Below are 20,438 nucleotides of genomic sequence, written 5' to 3'. Positions count from 1 at the left end.
CTAACTAATAAACTGATGCAAACACTGTGAACAGTTTGACACCCTTATGCTTTGCTTTAATAAGGATGTGTATCTGAGGCTAATTAAATGAGTGACTTTTAACTTAGAATATCTGAACCTTCCAAATGTAGGTTACTGCTTCATTACTGTAAATATTTTATGGGCATCTGTCACAAGGCATCAGAGCACATACATAAAAGCAAAATATACACGTGCAAATGTCACTTTAAAGGCAGAGAACCATTTCTAGGTCATTGGTCCTTAACATGGTCAAAGCTGGCATGTTTTTGCTTTCCTCAGTAGGTGATAGGAAGTGAGCTTAGAGCTCAGTTCAGTACTGTACTGACCACATGACAACAAAGTTGTTGCCATCCTCTGCACAGTTCAGGTGCTCAGGTACAGTGTGACCTTTCCATCACAAATGATCACTGGAGGTCAGCTGGAAACTTTATGGTGCATGTGGAGGCACTTCTGGCACTGCACATCCTGTCCTGCCTGGGCTGGCAGGAGCCATGGAGGGAAAATTCAGTGGCAGGGGAAGTAGGTTGTATCTTTAGGTTTTAGTTTTGTGTTAGGTAACACTGCCACTTAAAAACTGCAAATGGACAGATGCTGTAACCTGTCAGAGTTCATGTCCATGCCCATGGAGATGGTGGGAATGTGCACAGTTAAGGTTTGAAGTTCACAGTTGTGGCCTTTTTTGATTTAGCTCACTGGGGATGATGAGATGTTCTTGTCAGCAAATGCTGGTACAGCCCTGAGCCAGTTTGAGAGAGTCTCCACTGACCTTGGTAAGTTTTCATTCTCAGAACTTCCAATTTCTTTTCCTCACTGAACTATGATTAATAGAAATACCTCTGGTTTCCTGTGAAAGAGAAAATGTGAACCAAACATTCATGCCATTAAATGTTGGTGTACATTTTCTTAACAATGAAGCTCTGGTACACTATCCATGAGGAAAAAGTAACACAGCAGGTAAATCCAGGGCCAAATGCCCACAAAATGCCAAGTGTTGCCCATCACCTGAATGCTTGAATGGTCTGTCTGAAGCAGAGGTGCTGCTCTTCCATTTAAACACTGATCTTTTTGGCATTAATGACTTTCCTCAGGAGAGCCTTTTCCTCTGCTTGCTGCAGAGAATTTGGCAACTATTGGCACGTTGTCAAAATACAGCTTTAAAGCAGCTTCTTGCTGTGATTGTCACACCTCTAACCATATTGACAGGATCAAAAGTTCAGTTATAAAGTGCATTAAATCAGCACGACAGTTCATTCTGGCATTGCAGTCAGAACTGGGATGAAAGAACTGTGAATGGCAGGAACGTGCCAGACTAGGTCAGGGTGCAAATAAAGTGTCTCTGACTTAGCTTTCAGCACTCCTCTTCCTGAGAGTGTCAGTGAGGTGAGAACCCTTTTGTTCAGAAGGGGACTTTGGGAGGAGCTCTGGGTGTGCTGGGTTGCCCTTGGCTGGCCACCAGCTGCCCACCAAGCCACTCTCTCATTCCCCCTCCTCAGCAGGATGTGGAGAAAACAGAATTAAAAACTCATGGGTTGAGATAAAGGAATTTAATAAAAGCAAGGGCTGTGCACAGAAGCAAAGGAAAACAAAGATTAATCCTCTACTTGCCAGCAGCAGGTGATGTCCAGCCACCTTCTGGGGCGTGGGGCCTCGGTGTGTAACAGTTCCTTCAGAGGACAAATGTCTCCTCAATAAATTCCCCACCTTGTCCTTTCTCCTGGCTTTCACTGTGAGTGTGCTGTGCCATGGAATGGCCCCTCAGCTGTCCTGGCCATGTCCCCTCCTGCCCACCCCAGCCCAGGGACTTTGGGGGGGTGACAGCCTCGCTGCTGGGCCAGCACTGCTCAGCAGGAGCCCAAACCTTGCTGTGTTCCCAACACCATTCCAGCTGGAACCCCAAATCCCAGCTCTCCAAGAGCTCCTGGGGGAAAGGGAACATCCATCCCAGCCAGGCCCGTGCCTGCTTTACACCTGCCAAGTCAGTCCCTTTTATTTTTCTACATTAGCTCAAGTGTTCTGGTTTTCACAATGTAGGTTTGATTTCTTTTCATCTCAAATGTTCTGCTTGATTTAAATCGTACATAAGGACATTCACAATTTCTACTAATACTTACTGAAAATGTTTTTTTCCCCTCCTCATAGGATCAGGAGACAAAGTCTTTGCTCTAGCAAGTGTTGAAGTAGAAAAGGCAAAGCAATGAAGGGGTGTGTGAGGCTTGTGTCTCTCCAGTTATCAACAGCATTGGACTTCTGTCACACTGCATTTGGGTTTTCTATTTCCAACATGTTGTAAAAAAAAAGCAAAGCAAAACAAAAAAACTCCAAATCCTAAAACCTCTTGGGTTCTTAACCAGAAGATATGAAGTAAACAGCCTTAAGTGCACTTTGGAACCTTGGTGTCTGTACCCCTTAAGTAATACAAGCTCTGAGGCTGAACACTGAGTGGAACTCTAGAAACAAAAGCATGGTATGTCTGTCTTGGGAAAGAATCAGCTGTTTGGAATTTTTCTGAATGTGTATTTCTCTAACTATTAAAAACTTCATCTTTTTGCATGTGGTTGTGGCAAGCAGATCTTTTCCAGGAGCAGTCCCGGTGAGTGGTTTTTTGGGTGATTCTTCACATTGTCTTAATTTTTTGTCTGGATTCCCCACTAAGTAGTTTGTACTAGGACAGCACTGAAGCTTTGAAAATGGACTTGGTTTATTTGGAATGCCATCTTCCTACAAACTGTTTGCAGAAGACCCCAGAGGAGCCTGGATGCTGATCACTGGCCCTTGGCTGCTTGTTTGCCGTGCACATGAATGAGCACTTTGTGTCCCAGCCCTGGGACACAGACAATGGCAGCCCTGTGGGGAGTAATTTAACCTTGGGTATGGAAACGACAGGGAACTGATAGGAAATGGCAACGAGAGGCTCTTTCTGTGACCTCTCCCTTCAGCTCTGGTGTCCAGCCACACACTGCCCCGATTTCCCGGGGTTGCAGAGGTGCCAGGAAATAACTTGCAAGTACAAACGGGTTTTAAAAGGGAGGAAAACTCCCATTATGTGATCAGTGCAAGTGTTGCTCAGTGTATTGATCAGGTGCTGTGGAGAGGGGAGGGGCTGTGCCTCCCTTAGGACTTGGAATCCTGAATAAACTCAGTGTAGGAGGATTTAAGATCTCATATTGTTGAACCTTTAGCTCAGAGGGTGGAGAAACTACTCTGGATGTGTGCTTAACTTCCTGACAAACTGTATTTTGTAAAATCACTGCTGGGGACCTAATTCCCTAAGTTTTGACTCCCTCACACTTCAGTTAAGTGCTTGTTTGCATTTTGTCAAGAGCTGGTTGGAAGCCTGGATTTCCCTGAAGTTTTTCAGCTCGAGAAATGTACATTTTAAGGTCTGCTCTACCATATGTTCAAGTGCTGAACTAACAATACTGACAACAACAAAACCACACCAAGGGCATTTCTTATCTTAATTTCATACCTGTTCCCCTATTTTACCAGTAACTAGAGAAAAGTATAAAGCTTCTATTTGAAAAAAAAAATTAGGCAAAAAAGTAGCTTTATTTTTGTGCACAAAGAGTTCAAACATCAGCAATTTGGGGGTTCTCTGGACTATGTGTTTTAACAGGGAGTTGGCACTTCCTTTCTTTAGAGATCTTCCAAAGGAGGGGAAATGTTATGAGATCTCCACCTGTATGAAGGTGATCAGTGTATCCAGGGCAGATTCTGGGCTGGTTTTAGTGAACTGGGTTTTTTTTGGGGCAATGTGTCTTATTTAAGTTTCAGGCAGTTTCTGAGCTGTAAAATGTGTGACTGCCATCACAGTAGGTCTGTTGCTGGAAAGAAAAGGATGGGTGATAATATTCAAAAAATGAGAAGAATTCCTAGGGAAAAAAAACAAGTGATTTTGTTAGTGCTTGGAATTATAAAAATGGAGAAGTAAATGTACTAAAAGGATGACACTGAGTTATTTTAGAATTAGTAATGGTTTATAAAACAGCTTTTAAACCCAAGTGTAGGGTGAGTTTGGTTCCAGTTTATGGTGGTGTGACTGTTTTTGGACCTGTGTTTGTCAGTGTTTAATGGAGTAGAACATCGTGCTTTGCCTATCATATAGATGTCTTTGGCTTGTACAGCTAGAAATGAGCTTCAGTGGGAAGTGCCATTAAATTGAGTGAGTGGAAATGGTGTTAAATTTGGACAGCTTGTTGCAGTGTTAACCTCAGTATCCTGCAGCAGTCACTTGGAGACTAAGTGAATGGCATGGATTATAAACAGAACATGAACATGGTCAGTCCATGTGCACTTACAGGGCATAAATACCCTATAAATAAGCAAGTTTGTCTAAGTGTAAACTAGGAGGAGTAGACTAGAAAATGTGTTGCTTGCCTGTATTTTGCTTTAATAGATACCTTTTGGAAATGTAGCATTTTAGAAATGAAAGGACACGTGGTACAGACCAGCATAATTTCTGTTTTTCACTGGTGGAACTTTTCCCTGCCTTTTTTTAAAGAAGCCTTTATTTAGACTGGGGCCTTTTGTCCATTCTGTCAGAACTATTTTCCTGTCTGGGGCAGTATTGTGCTCTCTGACAAAGGCTCATTGCAGCTCCAGAGCTGAGAGCAGCTTATTAAAAGGCGTTATTAGAGAGTCTGAAATTATTGCAAACAAAACAGTCCATGGGGACTGGAGCTGCCTCCTCTTCCCTGCTGCTCATTACTGGTGCTAAGGAACTCTCTCCCCCCACCCCCCAGCCTGCCTTGCAGCATTAGGATGTAAATGAAATCTCTCAGCACTCCAACAGTGAGTTTACAGCCCAGTGCTATGGAAATCTTCTTCCTCTTCCTTTGAGAGGTTTATGTTTCCAGGAGAAACTCTTTTTTTTTTTAATGATTTGTAAATATTTCAGGATTTTTGCAAAGCTTCTGTACTGCAGGCAGTTGGAACATTCCTATTAAATTCATCCTTGACTGAACATCTTTTCAAAGTTGTGCTGCTTCTGCTCTTGGAAAGTTCTCTGGTGATTGAGATGGACAAAGGTGGAGAATGAGATCAGTGACCAGTACTGGAAGATTCAGTGGCCAGGGCAGAATTCCCTCCTCCAAAGCTGTGCAGGGTCAGAAATCAGAGACTGGCTGAGTCCTGCAGGAGGCCCTGACCATAAATGTGATTTTAAAAGGAAGCTGTTGCTGGTGTGAAGCTGTTCATGTGTTGACCCTCACAAATAGTTTAGTGGCCTGCTTGAAGTGTTAGGTTGATTTCAGAGTCATAGTAAGTTAACTGGTGTGTTGTGCTAAATATTTTGATAAATAATCCTGGGATGTACCTCCACCACTGTCTGAAATGTTTCTGCAGGAGCTGGGGAAAAAATCCATTATTTATTTATTATCATAATCATTTTCTCAAATAAAAACTGGTAACAAAAGAACAACTGCTAAATGAAAGCATGGATTTGTTGTTTAACAAACAAGCTTGTGATGTGTGAGTTCCATCCCCAGTTCAGTGTTAGACCCTGGCAGATCACTCATTCTGTACACATCTTTCCTGGAGTAAAATACAGATTATGATCCTTGAATATCGAGTGCTGTGAAGTTGTTATTGATCATACATTGCTTTGAAGATTAAAATGTGCTTTGTTTTTTGTTTATCATTTTATTTCTGAAGTAAGAATTGTAAAGTACAGTAGCTTTAAACACATCAGCAAAGTTCCCAGAGTCCTTTTTTTTGGCCATATGTAACCTCCCTTTTTTAATCTTCTTTTTCTATAGAGTGAATTCGGTGATTGTACTGATCTGAAAGGAAAAGCATTTGAGAGAAAATTGAAGCTTCAAATGCTCTGTCTCTCTTTCTTCTGTCTTTGTCTCCTTGTATTATTTCCCTTCTTTGATCTTGAATGGAAAAGTAGCAAGTTATCTTTGTCTTGAAGGAAAAATACAAGATTTCTTGAGAGATCCCTTAGTTCCTTGTGTTACCTTGCCTGTAAAAGTCAAATTCATTTTGATAGAGAACTCTGTGTTAATGATACCCTACTGACCAGGCAGTGAAGGCTCTGTCATTAGTGGCTGAAATGGGAGGCAAATTCACATAGAACCATTTGGGTTTGTTTCCAGTGTGGCAATTCCCTCCCCACAGAAGGACAAATAGGATTTTTACATTGTAAAGAAATAGGAGTCAGCCTGCAGGCACCTTTTTAGTTTCCCCACCTCCATCATTTTAAAATTATCCTCACTGAGTTCTGGGGAAGGATGTAACTCTTATTTAAATTCTGTCTGCCCACAGGAGAGGAATGGCAGTGCTCACACTGGAGTTTTTCTTTAGGAGTCGTGGAAAATGTGCCACCTGGTCTTGCTATGAGGTTGTAGTTTTTTTAACTTTACCTTCAAAGGGGTTTATGCCTGTGAGGGTGAGGGGAGAATTACTGGAGTTGATGTTGCCCAAGATTTTTCTGCTCTTCCTTTTAAACACCCCAGTGAAACGGGAGGTGCTGATGTTCAGAGCATCTGTAAGGGTGGCCCAAAGTACCTGCCACCATCTGACAGGATAAATAAAAATGTTTCAGAATAAGTAGTCCCTGAAATAAGGTCTCCAAAGAGGAAATACAGACACAAGGTTGGTGGATACAGCATTGCTGTATCATGCACCAAAATAGCTACTATAATTTAACTCACTCATGTGTAAATGTTATATTTAATAGCAGATTTCTCATTTAAACAAGTACTAATCACGGGACATTTTTTTTATCTTGCTATCACAATAGTTTGCTGCTTGATAACATTTAGGATGATGTTTTGAACGTGCCTCCAAAACTGGGTCAGTAATAATTGAGATGTGCTGGAAACCATCAGATCCACCTGCAGATCCTGTGGACAGAGGTGTAATGTCTGGGTAAACAGCTTTTCTTTATCCTTCTAAGGTGGAGATGGAAATTAAGTTCTGTAGTGTTATTGTAAAAGAGTGTGTTTTGCAACTTTGTAAATACCAAATTTAATCTGGGAACACTTCTGGTTTTGAATAAAACACGCAGCTGAGAAGGTTTCTTGCCACACAAACTAAGCCTGGATTAACAAAAAGATGATTGTCATAGGCTTTCTTACAGTAAAGGGCTTTTTTGTTCATGCCTTGAAAAATCTCTCTGCATACCTCCTCACTGCACAGCCCATGTAGAATCATAAAATATTGTAATGAAGGCAGCTGAACCATTTCTTTCATTTTTTTTTTAGTATAATCTCTCTAATCTACACAAGTTTTGTTTGCCCCTAGTCATGGAAAGTTCACCTGACTGCTGTGCCCTCCACTATTTCTTAGTGTCCCAAAAGTACACAGGGTTGAATGGTTGAACTGCATTTAATTTTGAGGAAACACTGCAATATTTCTGCATCAGAGCTTGATTTTGATGGGTGGGAATTGTCAGGCTAAGTCTAAAATATAAGAGATTAACAAAAGAAAAAGAGATTCCAGACTAAAAACAAGTCCCTCATTGGGTACCACACACACCTTGGAGAGAAAGAGTCTTTCTTGTAGTTGTGTGTGGCTGGATCAGGGATAATGAGAGCAGGGCCTGTGTGTGCAGATGCTGCTGGAAGCCCATAATGAGGGGGACATGCCAACAAGTACAGGGGGACCTGGAGGGTGGAAGCAGCTGTGCTGTGAAGGAATCCTCAGTGATTTTCAGAGCTGATTAAGAAAGCATTGGAGATCAGGAGGGACAGGGTGAGTTGAGAGAATTTTTCTAAGTCAAGCAGGGATTCAGAGAAGGTTTCATGGAGTTTTGGCTTACTAGAACAAACAACAGCCTCATTAAACGAGAGATTAGGAGTGACTGAAAAGAAAAATCCATGTAATCTGATAGATTTTTATAAAACAATATCAAGCCTTTACACAATACTTGTAAAAATGTTAGAAAGACTTAACCTTCAGATATTTAATCTTCCAAACATTCCCCTGCTGAGGGAATGTGGTTGGGGCAAGCGGGGTGGGGATGGGTGAGGTGATGGATTTGAGCAAGTGCAGCTCTATCCTGTGTTTGCCTTGGGAAGGTCTGTGTAGTCCCAGGAGACATGAACAAAATTCTACTAAATGTGTTGCAGAACTAGCAGAGTTAAGAGGCCTCTTGAGCATCTGTCCTGTCTTGTGATGATACAAGAGCCCCGTGGCAAGATGTCACTTTGCTTGGTAGCTCAACCCCTCGGTAAGCTGGAGGGGAACAAACTAAGGTGGGGCAGGAGCTCAGTTCTAAGAAAAGAAACCTCAAATCCTCCCAGGGTAGAGGAAGCCTTATGGTATCTCTCCCTGCTAAAACCCTTTCTAAATAAAGGCAGGATGTTAAATTGATGCTCTATGAGATTGCATTGCACTGCTGTACAGTCAGCCAGCTGAATTGGAACAGGAGAGCTAGACAGTACTTACTCATAAGATGGTGTTGTGCCATGATGTTATCAGTAAGGAAATTCATACTATTGCAAAGATGCAAATGATGGCTTAATTATACGCTCCTACCAGCATAAGATGCTTTTAGATCTTTCCCTCAGACTCATGTACTGTGCTAATTAACAGTAATCCAACTGGAGGATCCCAGAGCAATGCTTCTGCATATTTTTTTCAGCTTACGCTGGAGCTCTTATGTTCTTTTCTTAAATAATTAATAATCATTACTGCCTGCTGTGCTGTGGGTATGTGCCAGTGATCTCAGATCCCAGCACATTTGCACCATTCCTGTTCCTGTCAGCAGCTTGGGTTTGCTCTTTGCAGAGGCTTTCATGTTAAGCCCTTCATTAGCTGGCAGTGGGGTTTGGATTTCAGTGGCATCGGGCTTTGATGTCATTAAGTAGCAAGCTGTTAAAGGAAGTGCCACCTATTTCATTACTGTGACTATTTTTATGCAATTAAGTTAAACACCGAGTAGAAAACAGATGCATTTTACTAAATAACACTTGGTACACAAAGCATTTTTATCTCCAGGAATTTTGTACTTACCTTTCTGGCCCCACCAGTGCACACTGCAGGGAAGCAGAGTAACTGTTAACCTAGTGGGAAACCACAGTGCAGGTGAGTGATGGGGCAGGGTGAGGAACCTTAGGTGGCTTCTGTCATGTTTTTTTTTTATTATTATTATTTTTAATTAATCCCTCTCTGTGTCCACTGGGGTTTTACTCTGCTTCAGTCTAGCTAGGTGAAGGATCACCTTATTTTCGATGGCTTCAGTGACCAAATGGGAATTCACTGCTTTATTTTTGAGTGCTTCAATGACCAAATGGCGATTCATTATTTTCGAGCGCTAGTTCTAGTCGGAGGTCGGCATTTTCTGTATTTGCCTGAATTAGCTTTAGTTAAGCTGTACTGAATTTTGCAGCATCTTTAACTTTCTCAGCACAGTGCTATCGAGCAGCAGCCTGTCCTAACGGAGCTGCGATCTCTCCCACGCGGCTCGGTGGCTGTGAGCTCTCTGACACAGCCGGGCCCCGCCGACCAGGACCGGGAGGGCAGAGCGGAGCTGCGGGAGGCTCGGCACCGCCTCAGCCCGGAGGATGTTTCTCGAGGTGAGCCCGTGGCCCACCCCCGGCACCGTCCCCCGTCCGCAGGGACGGGCTCTGCCCCAGAGCGGCCCCCGGGGATGGCGGGGCGGGGTCGGGCCGGCCGAGCCCCCGGAGCGGCTCCGCGTGGTCGCGCCCCTTCCCCGGCCCTGCCCGCCCCTTCCCCGGCCCTTCCCCGCCGTCCCCGCCCCTTCCTCCCGGCCGGCTCTCGGGTGCTGCCTGCGGCGCCGCCGCTGCCCTGGGCGCCGGGACGCGCCGGGTCCCTCCCCCGGAGCCGCCCAGGCACCTCCCTCGGGCCGCCGCGGTGAGTCACGGCGGAGGAGGAGGAGAAGGCTCGGCTCGGCTCGGCTCCGCTCCGCTCGCCCGTGCCCAGCGCCCGCCGCCCGAGCCGCAGCAGCGCCGGGGCCGCCCGGCCCCGCACCAGGTGAGCGCCCTGCCCTTTGTGCGCGGCCCCAACAAAGGCGCCCGCCCGGCCCGGGGGCTCCGCTCCGCCCGCCCGGGGCCTCCCCGCTGCCCGCGGCCGCCCCGCCGGGGCCGGCTCCGCTCGCCCTGCCCGGCCCGGCCCCTGCCAGGCCGTGGCCCCGCGGCGCAGGTACGGGAGGTGCCTCTCGGATTTTGTGGCATCATCCCCGCACGTCACGAGGCTCCCGGTCGCGCCGTGTCCCGGCCATGGCCGCAGTGGTGTGGCAGGTGAAGTCATTCCCCCGCGGGGGGCTCAGGGCACGGCCCCGTGTCCGTGTCGGGGCAGCCCCCTCTGCCTGCGATGCTCTCGGCATCCCGGCCCTCCGTGGGAAAACGCCTCTCGGACAGTGAGTCCCTCGCGGGTAATTCCTGCCTTGGCTAAAAATTGTGTTTCCAGAGCCTCTGGGGCAGCGCTCCCTAACTTTGAGCCCAGATGGGCAGGATTTGTCGGCGCGGTGCAGTTGTGTGTGTGTCGGGAGGTACGGGAGGGAGGGACAGCATCGCTGCCCGGCTCAGTGCATTAGTGCTCCAGGGCACAGATGAGGGATGATCCTCCTTTCTGCTCAGCAGCCAGATGTGCTTCATCAGGGCACATTTGCCTTTTAGACTCACATTTGCCTTCTCTTCAAGAAAAGACTGTTTTGCTCTGTTGTATATCATCGTTTATTTGTCCATCCCTCATCTTGGCACGTTGAACAGGATGGGCTTTGATGCTCTGTGAGATGACTGGGAGACATTCTGCAGATGTAGGGATTTAAAAACAAACCAAGGCACCAAACTCCAGCAGACTTTGGAGACGGGTTAGGTGTGCTTGTTCAGTGTTCTGGTGGGAGCTGGCTGTGGTGTGGTGAGAGGCATGTTTAGTGAGTATTTAAGAACATACTTTTAAATACATTTACAAAATCTTGTTATATTTAGTTTTTTTTTGGCTGCTGAACTTGCAGGCTTTCAACTTCTTTTGCCCTTGTTATTTCTGGAGCTCATGAGTGATGTGAAATAGCTGCTGAAGGAGAACCACTACGTAAATGATGAAAAATGAGGCTAAACATGTACTTCAGGGGGGTTTATTTTGAAAGTACAGGTATTCAAGGTGAGGGGGTGTACAGAAAGCTACATCTAAAGTACTACTTCTAAAAATACAGTCTTATTTTCTTGCCAGTCTAAAAGCTACTTTTGCCTTGACAAACAGATTCTGCTGGAAAATGGTGACAGGTGTAACTCAGACACATTGGAGTTCCTTCACTTTGCCTTAGCTGAAAAACATCATCAGTTTTTGTATCTCTGGCATCTTGGTAGACACTGGCAGCTCCCTCAGGGTGATGTGGAGTTGTTGGTAAGTGGATTTGTGTGCTCTCTTAATTGTTGGGGTGCATAGAAATCTCCAGAGAAGGGTGTAGAATTTAACAAATGCAGGAGCAAAGGGCACTTTGGACAATTAACTGGTAATTAACTTTTGGACCCAAAGTCTCTTCAAAGCAATTTTCTCTTTTAGCTCATTTTAAGCATTGCAACAAGTTATGGAAAAGTTGTGGAGGACACAAAAGTGCTTTCAGGATTCTTTTTGGTGTCCAAGTGGTAGTGAAATCTTCAGCAGGGCAGTGATCCCAGAGCCTGCCAGGAGTCCTGGGAATAAATCCTTGTGGGATTTATGTGCTTGCCCTGCTGGAGCTGTGTGTGCTGCACAGGCAGTGCAGGGTGTGGGCAGGGAGGGCTCTCACCATATGAACCGAAGCTTCTGTCTGCTAACAAGAATTAGTTAATGCTCATAAATCTCACCAGACATAAAACATCATCATGACGAGTGTTTGGGCTGCACAGAAGGCAAGTTCTGAGTCCCAATTTTACAGGAAATCTGTAGCTGTACCAATTTCTGCTCCCTGCCTTTTCCCTCCTTCCCTCATCCACAGTTTGAGAGGATTTAACTTTGCGAGAAGAGAGACACGTTTCCAAAACAACTTGTGGTGTTTTCTAAACAAAACCAGAAGTGAACGGAAACAAAACCTAGATTTTCTAATTGCTGACATTGACTTGTGATGTCTCTTGCCAAAATTTAAAAACCATCCTGCAGTTTCATATGGGCAAACAGAGGTAACACCTGAAGGGGTTTGATGGGGTGAAGCTCTTAAAGGTTGATGCTGGGAAACAACTTGTGAGAAATAGATCTATTTATACACGTTTAATATGAGCTTTTTTCCCCTCCAAAACGTTTGTCATCTGTAACCAGCATAAACATTTATGATTTTTACTAAGTATTTCAATTCCTAGGTTGGTTGTTGACTACAAAGCATCCCCTCCTGAGCATCTGACCTAGTTTGAAGCATCAAAAATGCACCCAGAGAGGCAACGGGCTTTTGGAGGCTGCTCTTGGCTTTGCTGGGAAAAACTTCCAGGAGAGTTTTTTCCAAAAAAGAAGGATTGGGTATCAGAAATATTTCTATGCATGCAGAGGCAAAACTGTATTTCTTTTTGTTGCAAGCTGTCATCAGATTGGGTTTCCTGCTGAAATGCAGCAGGGACAGAGGCAGCTGTTACAGCTGCACCACACCATGGGGGTGCAGTGCAGAAGGGGTGGGAAAAAGTGCAATCCTAAGGAATATGCCAATTGCTTATATTCTGGGAGCTGGCATAAGTGTTAGAGCTGGAAGGTGCTTATAATTCAGTGTCCAGATAGTGAGGGTAAATGACTTTGTTTCTGTGTTTCCAGATATGTTAATGGTCACGATGGTAAAGCTGGTCAGTCGTGTCCTTTATTTAAACTATCAGTGTGGTACTTCTGGAACAGTGTGGTGGGCTATTCAACCAAAAACAAACCTTGATTTGTCACAAGAAAGATGTCAAAAAATCACAGTGTTCAGTAGTTTTAATCGAGCCCTCCTTAAAAAGCCACTTAGTCCTGTTTTTCCAACAGACTGACTGAAGTCAGTCATGTCATGTAGGATTCTCACTGAAAGGGTGTGGGTAGCAGGTTTTTTGTCTCCTGTGTTAAACCAGATAACCAGAAACCATACATGAGTCACATTCACAATTCCTTTAAAAAGATTCTTTTCAAATAACTCTGCACCACGGATATTAGAGATATTTTTTGTTGTTGTTCCATTTGAGAGTTCTGATTTGCTGGAAAAGTAATAGTATCCATTAATTTAATTCCAGCAAAACTACTGCATGTGTACAAAGGTACGAATAGTCCCAGTTTTGATGCTGATGTGCACTAAAAATGTAAATTATTGGAATGAAAACATTTTGCCACCTACTCCATGTCCTAAGCAATGTTGGCAAACGAGGGTCTGGCTTCTCAGTATGAGGGAGAAACGACACATAAATAGATTTTAAATGTGCTGAAAACTTCTACCAACTAACTTAATTTCTCTCAAGGTAAAAAAACCCCTAAACCACTTTGTTCAGTGTTGTTTTACCTCAGAGAATGGAGGACACTCACAGATCTTTTTCCCTTTGAAGAGCTGTGACCTGTCCATGAGCTTCCATTGGCATCACAGAGCAGATAGAGCAGGATGGGCAAAACCATAGGTGAGAACAAACCAAAGATCAGCAAAATAACCAAAAAACACGTTAGTGGGGACTTGAGAACACTCCTCTGACTCTGGGATTTATTTTCAGCCTAAGTGTTGGGGAAGCATTATGTAACAAATCCTCAGAAAAGTGAGGAATGCTAATTTTTGTTTCTGCTCACTCTTGGTGATGTGACAGAACGTTACAGAGCTCATGTGTGGTTTCAGTGTCAGTCTGAATTCAGGGAGTGTGGTCATACTTCTTACTTTTCAATAAGTACTCCCAAGGTTTTACAGACTATCAAATCTGCCAAGCCTAGTCTTTTTTAAAAAAAGAAGATGTAATTATAATGCTGTTTTAAAAACAAACCGAAAGAAACCAGCCTGAAATTCTCAGTTGAAGATAAACTGCCATGAAAAAACCCCTAATAATTTCAACTTCTTGCATGATTGGGATTCCTGTGACTGACTAAATTAGCTACTAATTGGGGAACAGAGATGGAGCCAATAGATTTGTACAACCATTCCACTTGTGTCAGGATGTTCTCTTTTATTTCCTGCAAATACACAGTCCAGGAATTTATTTGATATTTTCAGCAAGTCCATTTTCTCGGTGTTCCAAGGGCAGCTCACAAGTAAGGAAGCAACTTAAGTAATCAACTCTGTTTATGACCACAACCAAGCTCTGAAACCTTCTGACTCAGTTTATGCTTCTATAAAATTAGTTGACTACTTCACAGGAAGGTGAAGATGTTTAATTAAAGTGTAATTGTTTTGCCTCTGAACTCATCCAGGTCCTGATTCAATGCACATTGAAGTCAGTGAGGAGCTTTTAATTAATTTCCTTGAGCTTTAAATAAGTGCCCACGTACGTGTACCCTTGAAGGAATTGTGACCTAAATTTTTGCAGCAGAGTTGCTGTGAAGGGGCAAAATAAATCCTGAAGCAGCTTAAGGTAAACTCCTGGTGGGAGGCTTTTTGTGGCCCTAGGAAGGGGGTGGTGCAGCTGCAGGGACCTCTGTGCCTGCTGCCATACTGAGGTCATTTTAGTGGGGTCTCCCAACTTTGGGTGTGCTGGATCTTGTATGGAAAACTGGAAATTTCTGTGTGCCTTGGCAGCTTTCTCAGCTGGGCAGAGGAGGCAATATCAGACTTCAAGATAAACACAGTTAACCGAATGTTTATGCAGAAACCATCAGCAATAACACTTAAAATATAATTAACGTTAAGAGCTGATGCCAAATGGAGAAAAATAGGAGCATTCACAGCTTCTTAGCTGCTTTTTTTTCCCCAGGAATGCCTGTGGATGCCAAATCATACTCTTTGGTTTATGTGGAATTCGTGAAAGGTTTTGCTTAACTTCAGAGGTCAGAAACATCAGGTTTTTGCTAAGCAGAACTTTATCACTGGAAGGTTGGTCAGCACCTACAATGAACTTGGTGAAATAAACCTTTCACAGTTCACGTTAAACTGTTTGCAGCTGTTCTTTTGCTGTTCCTCTGTCAAGTTCTTAGTTCACAAACTTTTACAAAACATGTTTTAAGCCTTAAAGAAAATTCTATATGTGAAGCAGCGTGTGAGGAGCTCCAGTTTTGGCCCAGTTTGTTTTTCATACGTTCATTTCATTGCCCTTTTCTTGGTAGCTGCAAGTTTAGCCATAAGTGCTCTCAGCTCCTTCCTTTTGCTGAGAAGCTCTAACAGAGGTGTTCTGTAATTGTACAGCAGTTTGGGAGGTGCAGAAATCTGGCTGCACTTCCAGTCATTCCCTTTGCCCATTCTACCTTAAATTGGTGGTGGTTGGATGCAAATCCTGCTTGTGGAAAATTCCTGAAGTGATCTCAGTATTGGAGTAGGATTGATCTAAATAAGTATTGCTTCATATGTGAGCTGAGGGTCGGTCTCTTCTCCCTGGTGACAAGTGACAGGATGAGAGGGAACGGCCTCAGATTGTACCAGGGGAGGTTTAGGTTGAATCTCAGGGAGAATTTCTTCATGGAGAGGGTTGTAAGGCATTGGAACAGGCTGCCCAGGGAAACCACCACCCCTGGAAGTGTTCAAAAAACCATGTGGGTATGTCTGGCACTTCAGGATACGGTGTAGTGGTGAACATCCTGGTGGTGCTGAGCTGCTGATTGGATTTGATGATCCTAAAGGTCTTTTCCAGCCTTAACAATTCCATGATTCTGTGACCTCACCATGCCCCAGTTCTTAGGGAAGCAATCACCATTTATCCTGTGAATTTTACATGTATAGGAGATCTTGAAACAGCCAGTTTTAATCACTTAATTAGTGTTGATCTCTGAATAAATCCAACTCGCCACACAATTCCACACACAGTTTTCCAGCAGCTCTGCCTGGTTGCCTTTACCTTTTGTGTGTTCTCTGTCTTGCCTGTGATTCCTGCAGCAGAAATTCATCAGTCCCAGCACTGGTGGGGACTTGATCCTAACCCTTAAACCCTGCAGCCTGTGGTTTATTCCTCTCCAGCCCATGAGTGTTTGCACAGTGGTGCTAAAGGGAGATTCCAGCTGTCAAACCACTGACCTCATCCAGGTCTGTGTCCCAGTTCAAGGCCAGTGGAATTCAGGTGACATTCAGAATCGTGGCGAGGGAGGAAGGAAATTGCATCCCTGTTCCTGAGAAATAGGAAGTCTCTGGAAGGCAAGATTTCCTTCCTTGTCATCCTATTTTACCAAAAAATACAGATAGCAAAGTGTCCATGGTAAAATCAGTGTATAATGAGGGATTTGTTTTAAACTTGTGAGCAGTGAAACTCCTCTCTTAGAATGGACAGGGATTTTTTTTTTCCTCCCTCCTCTCTCCATCAGACATCTTTGTATCATGGTTTGGTGACCTCAAGAAGGTGAAAAGAAATTCTTTCCTTGTGCTTTTTGTTGTTAATAAGTCCTTCAGAGGAGAGAGGAGCTGGCATACTTTTGCACATGTAATTAAAAGAGATACTCAGACCAATGTGTGGAACACTCTCCAGGAAAGCTCCCAAGGAATATTATTTTGGGAAGGTCCTAGGAGCAGAGTCTCTTGGCCATATTATCCAGTAACATTCCTGAAGCTCACAGATCACTGGGGAGGCAAAGGCTTTGTGTTCTGTTAGTACCAAAGAGGTGATCAAGGAATATATTCATTTTAGACAAACAGCCAGTGATTCATAGTTCAATTCTCAGCAAGAGCCATTAATAAAATATCTCTTTAAATGGCTTTAAAAATTAAACCTTCCACTGGTTCAGAACTGAAACCACTTCTTTGCTTTTTTGGTTATCCAAATAAATAAATATTTATTTATTTTTCTCTAAAGAGGCAAGATAAGTAGGTGACATAAAGGGGTGTGTTTATCACATTTTACAGCTGATTTTATTGATGTGTGAGGCCAGAACGACATTTGATGTTGTTGTCCAACAGTTGTGCAATTTTGGTAGCCAGGAACTATTAATCTAAGAGCCTCTGGTCCTAGCACTGTGCTTTGATAGAGTATTGCAAAATACTAAAATACCAAGTAGTCACTGGCCTAATAACAGCTCACATTTAATTGCCTTAAAAAAAATCCAGTTAGCCCTAATCTCTCTCCTATAAGAGATTCGTAGGCATTTTCAGTGTGAAATGTCTGTGACCTGGCAATAATGATGTTCAGATGTCAGTAAAAATTACAGGGCAGCACAGGGCACGTTTTAAATTGAAAGCTCTTGCTAATACCTGGGTATCTGGAGATCCTGTGTTGCTGAGTACCAGAGAAATGCCTATAAATACATATATAAATATATATACATACAGTGGAGAGAGATCCTTTTGGTGGCACTGCTCATGATCATGATTTCTATGGTTAAATGCACCCAGCACTGTGAGAATTTGGTCACTGCACCACAGGGAGTTTTGACTCCCAAAGTGGCACTTCAGCTTTTTGGAGGCTTTTACTGTGTGACTGTGAATTGAAATTCAATGTTATTGTTGTTTTAACTGCTTGCAGATACTTACTGGAATTCTACCTGTTGTCAATTAGGGTTTTGCCTGCTCTGGTTAGGGATTTGTGCTCTGGGATGACCCTGCTGGAGGGGTTTCCAGATGATCCCACTGTGGTCCCTTCCAAGCTCACCCATTTTGCAGTTCTGTGGTTTCAGACTGTTCTGGAATGTTCCTGGTTGGTTCAGTGCCACCTGCCTTTTTGTTAAAGTTGCCCGAAACATCAAATTTTTGTGCTAGACACAGCTTAATTTCAAAAATCTGCACACATATACAATATTAATGAAGTGTTTGGGTGGAAACACCCCAAATATTGATGTACTGGGAACACCAACATCTGTCCTTGCTCATGTTTCTGTTTCCTGTTCCATTCTGAGCCACTTGAGAATCGCTGAAGAGGCAGAAAAAACATCCTGCACCGTGGGCATATCCCCACACCTGCATCAGTTTGGGCATTGGCTCTGCTGGGGAGGCCCATTTTGGGTTTATTCTGAAGACTGAACCAATTTCTTGCTTCTCCAGTCAGCTCATTCTTTATCAGTGTTCATGTTTCATGAGCCTGGGGTGTTTATGTCCCACGTATTAAGTTATTTTTCAGCCTGTTAACTTCATTTTTTGTAATATAAAAAGCCTTCAGCAAACCCCAGATTTAATACTAATGATCCCTAAACCCTCAGAGGATTGTGAGTCCAGTGTTGCCTCTTCTTGCAGAGCTCCTTTGGAAACGTGACTTTGGTCAGAGAGCTGATTGACGTGACCAGGGAATGAAGCGACCCCAATTAATGACTCTGTCATTGGGGTCAATAATTAATAGTCAAAAGCACCATACCTCACAGGTGGAGGTGTTACCTGGGTGCATATCTGGGCAGTGTGTGGCATGCCAACCACATAAAATGGGATGGATGCATTGAAAAGAATTTGATTCTTGTAAGTGGCTGATAATTTTTACCCATTATTGGTGCTCCGTTTTTTTCACTGTTCTGTGTTTCAAGTTAAAACCCAGCTATGAAAATAAAAAGGGGACAAGAAAAGGCATCTCAGGTTTGTGCTGCAAACTTCGTTTTCTGTTTCTGAAAATACAAAATATTTACAGATGGCTCCACACAGGGCTCTGCTGCCCAGCTTTGTTTTGATGATGGATGTGTAACACTGTTTTTACAGCAGTAATTCTTCAGCGTGGGACACCCGGTAGTTAAATCATTGGCTATCTGTCATTAGTGCCCAATTTCCTGCCTGAGAGATTTGCAGCTTTGTTATAAATAGGGGGAGAGGTGCCTGAGCCTCAGTGAAAGATGCCCGTGGCCAGGACAAGAGCAGCACTCCTCCATCCAGCTGGTGAGGACCCTCTGGAATAAAGTACTGTAACATTCTTCTGGAATTGTTTCTGTGGCTGGGATAGATTTGTGTATAAAGTGCTGCAGAGAGTGTTGTCACTTTATGAAGAATTTTTGACACGTTCATCTTTGAAGTGTGAGTACCTTGGGGAAATGAAAGGCTTTTTTCAGGTTTTGTTGCTGTTACTACATTTAATTTCAGAGGCTTCAGGTTGACTGACGTGAACTACCTAAAAACCTGTGCTGCCTTTTTTTAACTGGATGAGGTGTGATAGGTGCCTTCTCCTTGAAAGAAGGGGGAAAATCATCTGCTTTGTGTGTGCTTGAAGGTCAGGAGGCAAATATTAATTTCATAAAAGTGGTTACAATGGTAGGATTTTTTTATTTATTTTTAAATGAGCTTGAGCATTGATGTAAGAGCTGTTTTGATATATTGGGAAGCTTTACTGAATGCACTTCATTACTACTTTTGAAGTCCATACTGAAGCTCTGAAAAGTGATGCAGCACTGGGGAGAAAAACCCCCTGCTTGTGTTCAGAGATGTTTCATGAGTAGATGGCAGCGTTTGGGGTTGGCTCCTGTCCCTCTCCAAGAAAGTTTCGTTAAAAATTTAAATCTAACATTTCAGAGATGCAAACCTACCACGGGAGTTCCAGCAGTAAATTGACCTGAATCTGACACTGGGGTTCAGATTCTGAAGTCAGCTAAAAGGCAGTACTGAACATAGAAAGGAAGACAGGAAAAAAAAAAAAACCTATTAAATATTTCAACTCTTACTGTTCACCTATAAATAGGTAGCTGTTATGAATTCTTCATTGTGTCCCTCTGGAGATGGGAATTAATCCAGTCTCCAGCTGCCTGTGACTGAAGGTCACCAGTCAGAATGAATTAGAAGAAAATCTGTAGCAGGATTTTGCAGACACTGGTTCCTGACTTCAGGTTTCAGGCTCCAGCTTGGAAGGTTTTTCGGGCTCTGGCTGTTCTCTGTAAAAATGCCATTTGAAAATTAACAAGGCTTAAATTAGGGGCAGCATCCCCTTGCACTTAAAGCTTCCCAGTGTGTCCCTGCTTTAAGCACTGAAGTGCTCCGTGGTGGAACTGTGGAAGGGAATGGCTTAACCTTGGATAATGATATCACAGGGCTGAGGGGACCCCTCATGCTGGCTCTTAACTCCATTTGTGCAGTGCAAAGGGAACCTGCAGGGCTTGGGTTTATTCTCCACAACTCCTTATCTGAGCTTTCATAATCCTATCCCGTTAATTGAGGTTTTTAACTGCCTTGAACAGAACCAGTCGGGTTCAAGGAAAAGAAAAATAAATTGTAGCTGAACCCGACTCCTGTTGGGTTTCTTTTGGCTATAACTGGAAATGCCAGAAGATATTAAAGAGGTAGTCAGCTGAGTTACATTTGAAAGAGCTTGCCAGATGGCTGCTCTAAGTACCCTAAATTATTAAGGCTGAATATGTAAAATGTTACATTTTCTGACAGCTTACTGCCTTTTTATTTTTCCCCCCTTAATGTAGGCTGTGCAGATTCCTCAGTTTCACTTTGTTTTTTTCCCAAACCAGTCAAATGTGGTTGTTAGGATTTTCAGCATTACAGAGGACTGCAGTGTGTGTGGGGG

At 43.6% G+C, this 20,438-nt stretch overlaps 1 protein-coding gene across 6 annotated transcripts in view; it reads left to right on the top strand.

The window, feature by feature from the left end:
- Window positions 1-20,438, top strand: part of LZIC (leucine zipper and CTNNBIP1 domain containing) — a 31,150-nt gene that overhangs the window by 4,532 nt on the left and 6,180 nt on the right. For 2 of the 6 annotated variants that reach the window (XM_064678522.1, XM_064678523.1), the window contains exons 6-8: window positions 710-791; window positions 6,289-6,364; window positions 6,767-6,894. In XM_064678522.1, coding sequence (XP_064534592.1) covers window positions 710-791; window positions 6,289-6,364; window positions 6,767-6,788 — 180 coding nt within the window. In that variant the 3' untranslated portion in view covers window positions 6,789-6,894. Of the gene's footprint in view, window positions 1-709; window positions 792-2,160; window positions 5,585-6,288; window positions 6,365-6,766; window positions 6,895-20,438 lie in introns of those variants that run through there. The other 4 variants (XM_064678526.1, XM_064678525.1, XM_064678524.1 and 1 more) reach the window with 3 other exon arrangements.

Source organism: Pseudopipra pipra, chromosome 22 (genome assembly GCF_036250125.1).
Source record: "Pseudopipra pipra isolate bDixPip1 chromosome 22, bDixPip1.hap1, whole genome shotgun sequence".
NCBI classification, from domain to species: domain Eukaryota; kingdom Metazoa; phylum Chordata; class Aves; order Passeriformes; family Pipridae; genus Pseudopipra; species Pseudopipra pipra.
The sequence above is the reverse complement of the archived record's forward strand: the minus strand, read 5'-3'. Positions and strand labels throughout refer to the sequence as shown.